Source organism: Carassius gibelio, chromosome B10, assembly GCF_023724105.1.
Source record: "Carassius gibelio isolate Cgi1373 ecotype wild population from Czech Republic chromosome B10, carGib1.2-hapl.c, whole genome shotgun sequence".
Lineage (NCBI taxonomy): Eukaryota > Metazoa > Chordata > Actinopteri > Cypriniformes > Cyprinidae > Carassius > Carassius gibelio.
In genome coordinates, this window is record NC_068405.1 from 13,985,314 (window position 1) to 13,996,422 (window position 11,109).

The 11,109-nt window shown below is 36.8% G+C and overlaps 1 protein-coding gene across 1 annotated transcript; it reads left to right on the top strand.

Annotated features, from left to right (window-relative positions):
* Window positions 1–86: 86 nt before the first annotated feature.
* On the top strand, window positions 87–5,630 carry rab38b (RAB38b, member of RAS oncogene family). The gene is made up of 3 exons (XM_052568134.1): window positions 87–347; window positions 2,859–3,139; window positions 3,829–5,630. Exons 1-3 carry the CDS (start codon window positions 137–139, stop codon window positions 3,979–3,981), a joined length of 645 nt encoding a protein of 214 aa, XP_052424094.1. The 5' UTR covers window positions 87–136; the 3' UTR covers window positions 3,982–5,630.
* Window positions 5,631–11,109: the final 5,479 nt, after the last annotated feature.

Sequence of the window (11,109 nt, forward strand, 5' to 3'; positions counted from 1 at the left end):
CAGACAGGCAGACAGACAGACAGTGCACGAGCAGTTTGTCTGACAGGAGGTCACAAGTTTTCCCCACGCCCTGGGCGGTGCCAGTTTAAGTTCAATGACAGATGACTAGCGAGTGTGATAAACACTGGGCACACTAATGTCCTCAGCGATGCATAACAATCGGAAAGAGCATTTGTACAAAATCCTTGTCATCGGTGATTTGGGAGTAGGGAAGACCAGCATCATCAAGCGGTATGTGCATCAGACGTACTCCACTAACTACAGAGCGACCATCGGAGTGGATTTTGCGCTCAAAGTTCTCAACTGGGACTCAGAGACGGTCCGGCTGCAGCTGTGGGACATCGCAGGTAAGAGAAAGTAGGATATAGCAGTGCGTCAAAGCCTAGACATCAGTGTCAGCATTTATTAAAAATATGCTCAAATGGCAAAAAAAAAAAAAAAAAAAAAAAATGCTTTTGTTTTTAAGTAGCACACAACATACGTGATGTCATTGTCACTAAATAGTCATGCGTTGTTCTTTAAAAACTGTTACCACAGTAACCATAACCATTCAGCCAAAATGTAATATAGTAACAGTTATTGTTACTGCAATAAACCAGAGAGGTTAGCCACAAGTACCTTTAAATAAATAATTCTTCTTAGACTTAAAACGTACACTGTAAAAAAAATAGGCTATTCGTAATTTTAATGGAATAGGCTGTAAGTGTTCCGCATAGGTTAAAAAATGTGTATTTTATTTTAAAATAAATTGTATTTAATAGGATTAGTTTTATCACTAAACCTTATAGTATTCCTTTAAACTTTAAAATACAGCCTTGTAATCTGTAACGCTGATAAATTATTAGCTATTTCCCCTTACGAAAATGAACCTTAGTTTTACTACAAATAAAACAAAACAAAAACAGGGTAACCATGGTTTTGCTGCACTAACCATGGTTTTAAAATGGGATTTGTAGTAAAACTGTGTTTATACAAACGTTAATCATTCCGCTAAAACATGTTGGCCTACACTTTTACTATAGTAAAATCATGGTTAATTTTAAGGGCTGGGTTTGTAAGGTGGTGATCCGTGAAACTTTAAAGAGCAACTCTTTGTCAATATCAAATTAGTCCATTACGATTTAACGTCATTCATTTAAATGTCAGTTGAGCTGCGACAATATACGTTCCCAAACCAGAAACTTTTGCTCGTTCCTGTAATCGTCCTCCTCACGTGTCAGGCACGCGCCGCTGAGAACTTGTTTTCCGCGTGCCCTCTCGGAGAGGACTCTCATGTGAGCCAGATTGAGAGATGAAGCACGCGGATGAAACTGTGGGAAAATCTCTGTAAACAAACCACAGGCAAGTGTATTTCCAGGACTTATTACTGTTCTCAGTCCTCAGCCACGGCCAATTTCACTTTTAAACAGCATCTGCTCGAAACAACAGCACAATTTCAAGGCAAATGAATCAATTTCAAAAAGGCATATGAGAAATATACATAGGTAACCAATATAGTTCTCAAAAATGTTTACTAATTTAATATAGAAACACAATTAGGCTTATATACCATGGTAACCTAATTTCCACCTAATTTCCACCAGGCTATTCTTATTAGCTACTGTGGAACCATAAAAAACACCTTCAAGCTGTAGGCTATATGAAGCTATATCTTTCTGCCATTGTGTTTGCATCACTCTAGTTGTATGGTGCATGATGCCTAATGCAGTAGTACAGTAGTAAACCACTCATATTCTTAACCGCACTAAGGAGCTGAAGGGTTTGTTCTTCATCATTACTTTACTGTCATCGTTAGGACTGGCTTTTTGTAACTCTCATCCTGAAATGACTCAGAAGTCATACTTTCGTCGTCATAAACTCCTCGTGGGCTTCATAAACTCCTCATTGCTGCCGAGGAAGTCATCTGACAGTTTTCATGAAGTGAAACACGCTGAGTTCATTTTCCCTATTAGTGATAGATTTCATCAAAAGGAAGCAATTTTGCCAAGTTGTCAAGTTACAAACTTTCTGTAATAGGCATTCCACATTGCTTCATCAACTTTCAGTCAACAATAGCAGCAAAAACTCTTATTCAAGCCCGAAAATTGTATTTTGCTCATAAACGTATTAAGCAAAGGCAAGATATATATTTAGACTTGACTGATGATTTACATTCTAATTCACTGTTCATATTTTATTGTACAACACCTGTGCAGTATCTCAAAAGGCCATATGGATTAACAAAACCAATACAGCATTTCTTGTTTCGTGGTCCATCAAGTGCGAAGCAGACTGCTGTCAGACCCACGGAGATCAACATTCACCTCCTGATTCTAATTTTGAACAAATAACAGAACTGAGAGAAACAGCTGTCCTAGGGAATGTTGTATAATGCTGGCAGCCCAGATGAGTGGCTGCATTCAGAGTCAGACAAGAGAAAGGCGCACAGATGGAATGTGCCAGAACGATGCACATTGCAGGAAAGTGCATGCACAAAAAATAAATAAAAAAGAGTCATGTGTTCTTCACCAGTAGATTCATTATACTAAATGTAATCATGCCACATTTATCCTGGCACAGGATTTTTCTTAGAATTTGAGACCATGAGCTGCTACTTAAAGTTTAAGCAATTTATGCATTCAGTACACTATAGTGTTCTAAAGTTTTAGGCAGACTTTAATTTAGTATTAACACATTACATTTACTGTGTTTTCCACCAAACAAATTCAGCTTTGGTGAGCATATGAAACTTCTTTTCAAGAACATTAAAATAAAAATCCAACCTCAAACCTTAGAATGGAAGGGAAATTTGGCTTGTTGTGTCCTGCTTTTCCCAATTGTTTTATACCTTTTTTCTCCCTCTCCATCTGCACTGGAAGGTCAAGAACGGTTCGGGAACATGACGCGGGTTTATTACCGAGAGGCCATGGGGGCGTTCATTGTTTTTGATGTCTCTAGACCCACTACGCTTGAGGCTGTCTCCAAATGGAAGGAGGATCTGGACTCAAAATTAATACTTTCAAATGGCCAGAGTATCGCCACTGTGCTCCTGGCCAATAAGTGCGACCAAAATAGAGACTTTCTGACTGACAACAGCTTGAAGATGGACCAGTACTGCAAGGAGAATGGATTTGTGGGCTGGTTTGAGACATCTGCTAAGGTAAGGCATAGCATTTTGGTATAATTTTAGACAGAGCAACAGTAATGACAGAGAATATTTGTTTCTTTCTACAAAAAAAATAAAAATACAGTACTATGGCATTGTGATGGTTTCAGGTGCTAATACAATGGTAATTTGATATGTCATTGTGGTACATTCACTAATTAGTGCATTCATGTACCATGGTATCAAGGTTAGGGTTAGGGTTAGCTAACCCTAACCACCTATATGCACAATAAAAATAGCCTTTCTATCCCACTGACAGTGGTCTAACTAATATCTTTTGACAGAACTTGTATTGTCAGAGCCTTTAGTGCTTGATTAAAGCTTCTGATTGAAGGTTATTAATATTTGCTTGCTAATTAGACCTGCCACTCACATGCAGAGCAGTTGCCGAGGGAAACGGGAGAATGGACTGTTGGTATTGGGACGGTCTCATTAAATACAGTCGAGAGGTTTCAAAGGGATTTATTTCTTTATTTCAGCACCTCTATCCATTGATCCCTAATGAAGAGTCCAATCAGACTTCCATCTAGTAGCATTTTCATGGGTTTTAATAATTCATTACTGTTCACAGGTCAAGTTCATTGGCATTAAACACGTCTTATTTCCAAAAGATCAAATCAAACTATCTGAAATCTGGTTGTCTAAAAAATGTTTGATGTATGTTCTTTCTCTCTAAATTTTAGGAAAACGTCAACATTAATGAAGCTGCCAACTTCCTCGTGAAACACATAATTGCCAGTGAGAATGATATCTTGAAATCAGTGGTTCCAGATACCATCTCTCCTCAGCTCCACTCTGATAAAGAAATGACTTGTTCTGCATGTTTCAAACCCTAAGAGAAGGTGGCAGCAATCTATGGCAGCAGTATCGGTAGTCCTGGGAGCCTCATCCCTCCGATTCCAGCACTATGGTCAACCACTGAAGAGCCGCAACCACCTCAGAGATCTGTCCGTTAGTTACAGACACTTTGAGCTTGAACACAGAGTAAATGTATTTATGTCCGAAGCTGCACTTTTTGTGTTATTTATGTCTAACAAAACCTGGGGATTTTTGGACTGGCATGCTTGACTGAACAAGGTAAAAGATTAGAACTTCTTTCTGTCAGACAGAGATAGCTGTCTATGCTTTCAGAAACAGAAAGGTTTTATCAGTATGTAAATCAAAATATAGTTATTATTTCTGGTTCTGGTGGACTGAGTTTTAATAACCCCAGTGTTATATGAAAAATAACATTATACTTGTTTGTCTCTAATGTCACTTTCAGAAGTGTTTTGCATCTGCATTTCAGATACATTCCTGATCTGATGTCACTAAAAGTTTTAAAGATATATTGCATTTGGGTTTTGCATTTGAAACAGGAGGTTATGGTTAAGTTTCTTCACAATCACAAACCAGAGTTTGCTACTTGCTAATTGGTGGCAGGTAGTATTATGGGAGGGGCATGTTCACTCTAGAGCATTTGATTGGACAAAATTAGTGTAGTTCGTGACGAGTCATCAGTATTTTTCTTTGGTTTACTCTTGAGCAGTTCATTTTAAAAACTTATTTAAATCTTACTGTTATTTTAATGCAACGTTACTTTTGTGAAGGTTGCCAGGAACATTCACCTATTTCTAAATGAAGGTTATTGATCTTATGAACAATTCATCCGTGCATAAGTTTCAGTTAAATATTCAGTCTGCCTTCATCCAATCAACAACTGATGGACAGGGCATTTAACCTCTACCAGTTTACTGTGATATTCTGTAGTATACATGTTTTACCATATTGAAGGTGTCATGCTAAAATAAATTCTTCTTTACAGGCTTTTTGTGGTATTAATTTACAAGGATATTCTGCAATAACATGTATTTATAATCAAGTTAAATGTCTCTTAATTGTTTGCGCCAAACAGATTTCTCAAATTATATCTTTAAAAAGAGAGCTGCCAACCTCTTTCCTCATCCGCTCTGTCTCCTTGAACATCCTGGCCCTTCTTATCTACTGCCATCCTTCCATTTCATCCCATTTTTCACTCCTATTTCAATCTCTGCATCTCTCATCTCCTTTGCAGTGATTCACTGTATGACTCATTGACATTACATAAATCTCCCATGATTCCCTACATCACCATGTGCTTTATTCAAATCCTTTAATGTGTATATTGATCTACTGGCTTTCCATATCCATCTGCACCTGCTGCAAACAGATTTTATTCTCAGATATTATTTGTATCTCTGTGGGAGGTGTTGTGTTATGGGATTGTATTGTATCATTAAATACAGTATCAGTCCGTGAGCTATTTCATCAAGATGTTGTCAAGGTATAAAGAAACACTTTGACATTTGAAAGTCTGTTTTTTTTTTTTTTTTTTTTTTTGAGGTTTTACAGTATAATGTAACAAAGAAACATTTTTATGCTATGACAAATGAATGAAAAAAACGTGGTTTTAAGTGTACATTTATAATAGCTGAATACAATAAAATCCTTTGTTTTGTTGACTGACTGCATTCTTACAGGACTAGCATTACTAATATAACAGTTATCATCACCAATTATATTTAAATGGGTGTATAACAACATAAACGTGATCACTCGGTTGGAATAACAGGCTTTGGGAAGGTTAGACAAATTACAGCCTTGTAGTTCTTTCCAGAACTATATTCAACTCTAGTGTTATCACCATGACAACTGCATGACACTTTTTTTCTTTTTTTTTTTTTTTTGCCTCTGCAGGATACACTTTTGTGTTTCGATTCCTTATAGAGCACGGAGGCACTTCATATCAGGTTCCTGGAAATCTTCTCAGCTGAAACACTTTCTGACGTCCAAACTTCGGAGAATTCACTTAGAACACATTAACTTGATCAATAATACACCTAGCACTCACTTTTTCTAGTTTAAAAACATGCTTTCAGAATGAGGATTCTAGTGCGTTTGTATATTTGTGCTACACAAGACGTTCATGGACGAGGACAACAGATATGAGAACCTCTATGTCCTACTAATGGACCGCATGACTGCATCTGCTTTCCTCACAGGAATTAGATTTGGCTACAGGTTGCTGGAAAATGCACAGGCCTGCTCATAGTCATATGAGTGCCATTCCTATGAACACAAGAGCTTGAGAAGAGAGAGAGAGAGAGAGAGAGAGAGAGAGAGAGAGAGAGAGAGATGAAAAGTAAGGTACTATTATTCTCAAGGACTCATTAAATCTAGTCTGAGATATTCTAAACATACTGTTTTTCTGCCCAAACTGGCTAGTTGTTTGGTTTTGGTAGATTGCTTTTAGCCACAATGATTCTGATAGTAATGTGGAACTCCTGAAAAAAAGTATTATGTCCTGGAACAAGGTTACCCTGACTTGATGGGCATAGCCTATTTAGAAAAAAAAAGAAGAAATATAAATTCTGTGAATTGAGCCTATTTGAATTTACAAATGAGTTTCCTAAGAACTCCTATGTCAAAAACTGTTCTATGAATTTTAAGTTGCACCAAGGAGCTTAAAAGGGGAGTTGGGGTTGTTGGTGGGGACTTTTGAGTCATTCAGATGACTCTAATGTTTTAATTTATAAGCTAAAAAAATTAATTCATAAGCCTTTATGTAAAGTGTTTAGTTAGTTGTTCCTTTATTAGGCTAGGCTGCAATATGAGTGTGCTTTTGCATTATACTATCTATAACAAAATATCTGTTACAGGTCACTTGATCTGGAAAGCTTCTGCTGTGTACAAACATCTGACACATCTGTCACTTTTACAGTACATACATTCTTAAAGACAGACATCTAATTGAGGTTTATTTGACTTCTGATTGGAAATGTCTGCTGCGTGTGCTATCATGGTGGGCCACGCTAGATTGCTCCCCTTTTTAATTGTAAACGGAGTTGAAAATTAAAATACCCTTTTTAAGACAATTCTTCTTAATAAGTCATTTTCTTCTAAATAGGCAATAACAATGGCACAGTTTAAGTCGTAAAGCGTTTTAAGTAGCCTACGTTTTAAGTTTATTCCAAAATAACCTAAAATAGTTCCTTTCGTTGTTACCGTGATTTCATCAGCAGAATATAAATGCTTTGTGCACCGGAACTAGCTTTGAGGGCAGACTGCTAGTTATAAGTCTCTGATTCCAACGAGTGAGCGAATGAGAAGGATTGTGGGTGAGAGAAAACGAGTGAATGTGATGGAGGGAGTGAGGGTGTTACTCCTCTCTAACTGTGACAGATACCAGCTGCAGATTCCTCCTCAGCGCTTCCTCAAAAACAGTCTAATTAAACACCCGAATTCATTTGCTGAAACATCCCCATGCCTTTGTCAATTTCTGCAACTCACGCAGATACGCAGAGATAACGGTGAAAACAGAAAATCGAGTTGCAAGGGTGAAACAGACGGGTGGCTGGATTCTGCACATCCTGCGCAGGATGTTTTTAGATCAAACAAGATGCTCAATGACATGATTGGCATTCGGTGGTGATATTGAAATAGAAAAGAAGAGCTTTAAATGTGGCGTTTATGGGGGAGTGGACATTAGCATGGCTACCTATGTTTATTAAAAGCTCTATGCGCTTCACTTGAGCTCTCTGAACACTTCATATTAGCTTTGCCGGAGAGAGCATCCCACACAGAGACACCCACACAGCTGCTGAATCTCTCTTATATAGGCTAGAGCTACATTCACTCTCTCTCACACATACACACACACACACACACACACACACACCTAACCCAAACGGTTAGATGGAGATGAGCACATATAAACATCCTCCCACTCGCATACTTTGCATTGTTCAGAATTATAGAGATAGAAATCGCTCTTTCTTTCTCATTACTTTTCCCCATACTGTGGCAAAACCGTGTACAGGGGATGGTGTAGGCTACTCAAAGACACTTCCAAGGATTATGATGGTACTGCATGATACGTCCAAAAAATAATGCACTGCCATGGCTATTATGATGCCAAAAAAAAAACGATACCATGACTAGTGTTTTTGTTTGTGGTTTGTCTCAGCTCTCTGCATCCATGTTGTGCTTCATCCTGAAAATAACATTTTGATGTGCTTATATTACATAAGGAACCGTTTAGATTAAAGCAGATTACTGGATATCGGATCAGACTAAACATCAAGCAAGATTTTCCAAAATAAATAAATAAAAACAAGAATTAAAATGCTGAAGCAGGTTTTTTTTGTGGGAAAAAAAGAATGAAACAAATAAATAAATATTGCATATGAAAAGACAAGTAGGTCCTAAAACATCTTTCACAATTCTTAAGAATTATTTTTTTAAGTACCAATAACAATGACAACTACAACAGTAATGATATTAATAATAAACAAAATACTGTACGTGTTAAAACATATGCTGTAGAAATATCTAAAATATAATAATACATATTATTATTATTATTATTATTATTATTATTATTTGCAATAAAAATGCATACAGATAAAGTGTCTTACAGTAATAAATGTAATAAGAAAAATACACAGTAGAGCTATCGCACAGCTATTGCACATGAAAATCATCATGAAATAAGAACAACAGTTATAATTATTATTGTTGTTATTATAAAACAAAATGTTAAAATATAAAATAATACAAATATTGATACATTATTTTATTTCATATTATTAATAATATTATATAGGCTATATACATATATATATATATATATATATATATATATATATATATATATATATATATATATAAACACACACGCACACACACACACACAAATATGTGTAAAAATAGAGATATCTTGCTTTCAAAATGGCAATATGTGCAAGGACACAGCAGTTTCAAAAATGTCTTTCTCACTTCTTGAAGTACATTTATATCTGGAGTGCCATCCATCTGGTAGTCAGTAGTGCAATTCAGACCCTGTAGGCACACAGGCAGACTCACACAGTGAGAGGAAAAATGTTGACAGGCAGAGAGATAAAGACAGATAAAAGATTAAAACTAACAGAAAGAGAACACATATCCAACTGTAGTTCATCTCGTGTCCCAATCTTATCAGTCAGTGTCACAACAAATGTCAGAAAACAGACTGTTTCACAGGAGGTTTCATGGACAGAGAAACTTTGTGTGTGAGAAACTATAGAAAGATATCAGACGTGTTTAGAATCGCATTACATCACACACTATTTTTGCAGTTTGCCGTGCATTGTGTGCTACGTTTATGCATGCAATTTATGCATTTTCTAAAATCTGAATATCGCCTGGAATACTAAAACCCACAATGCAATCCAATGAACCAATATAAATCTTATTGATTTATTATTGCTCATACTGCCAAAAATGTCATTTTTATACAAACTGGATTATAAAGTACACTGAAAAAAAATTCATTGAATTTACTAAAAATACAAAGTGGTTGAAATGGATTTATTATAACTCCACTTAAATAACCAAATTGAGTTGAGATCAGGAAAGGTCCTCAAGTCAGGACTTGAACTTGGGACACCCGTAGCGCAACAGCACTGTATTTCGGTTAGCTGCCCGCAAGGCTATAGGCGCTGACATAAAGAAAACTATTTTTAAAGAATAGTCATTAGTATACTGTGCAGTATACAGTCCTCTTCCGTTCCAAACAGACCCTTCGAAAAAAAAAAAGAAGGCCTCTTTTAGTTACTGTTGCTATGTCCGACAAGCCATGCCGCTCTCACTCCACATCATGTTCTCTCACAATAAAAAAGACTGCGGGACAAATAGGAAAAAAAACAGACAAACAGACAGAGCAGGTTACTTTAGTTATGAAACAAGGTTTCAGTTTTCCAATTTTTTCTTCTGTTCAGAGCTCATTTACTCTTAATCAGATGCTTTGACCTCTGAACTTCACAACACTTCTCTAACCAGATGTCTGAGCGCTGAGTGGGTTTAGGTGTTTCAGAAGAGCCAGATATCTTCTTTTCTCAGACTGTTTCTCATGTCTGTGGCTGTAGTGGTTAATTGATTTGACCGGTATTAGCAAGAAAGCCTAAGAGCAACCCCAGCAACCGCTCACAACACTCTAATAACTGCATAGCAACCATAGAATTCACCCAGAACATCCTAGCAACCTAAAAGCAACTCTAGCAACCACTTAGAACACATTAGCAACCACATAATAACCCCACTATTTGACAACAATTCCTTAGCAACCAAATAGCTACTCTAGAACTCACTCAGATCAACCATTTACAAAACCTAGCAACCACACAGAGCTCACTGGCAAACACATAGCTATTGAGCCTTCTGTGCAGGATTGTGGCATCTTTCGAATATTCAGTGATTACCATGGTGTATGAAGTCAAGTTGATTGTTACAATATAGCGGAAGGCTTACGTATAGCGACCAGTAGAAACAGTCGCTAGATAGCTAGATTTTTTATCTGTTGGTAATTGATAGAATCCATGATTCCATGTGTCCCAGAAGCAAGTCCCATTTAAAGTTCCAGTCATGGCTGATAACTGAATATGATTTAGTTTGTTTTTGGATGAGCTAGGAGAATTTTTCTTGTAACCCTCCCAAACAACATGTGATTTAGGTTCTGTTTGACAATTCTTTTAAAGGTTTTCTGACCCCGGGACTCAACTATTTTCTGCAATACTCAAGCTGTGATCCTTGGAGAGTCTTTAGCTACTCAAACTCTTCTTCTCACCTCACATTAGGACGACATAGACACACGTCCTCTTCCAGGCAGTTTTCTAACATTTTCTGTAGATTGGAAATTCTTAATTATTGCCCTGATGGTGGAAATGGGAATTTTCACTGCTTTAGATCTTTTCTTAAAGCCACTTCACCAATTTGTGAAACTCAATTATCTTTTGCTGCACATCAGAAATATATTATTTTGTTTTTCTGATTGTGATGGATGACTAAGGGAATTTGGGCTTTGTTTTCCCTCCTCTCTATATTTGTGTGAAACAGGTTGCCATGGCTGGATAATTCCATGTTTTTAATCAAGCTGGACTGCTCAAAATTGTGAATATGAATGGGAATAT

Coding starts and splice junctions, on each gene's coding strand:
- rab38b (XM_052568134.1), top strand. CDS start 137: ATGTCCTCAGCGATGCATAACAATCGGAAAGAGCATTTGTACAAAATC. Junction 348..2,858: donor GCAGCTGTGGGACATCGCAG/GTAAGAGAAAGT, acceptor CTGCACTGGAAG/GTCAAGAACGGTTCGGGAAC. Junction 3,140..3,828: donor GGTTTGAGACATCTGCTAAG/GTAAGGCATAGC, acceptor TCTAAATTTTAG/GAAAACGTCAACATTAATGA.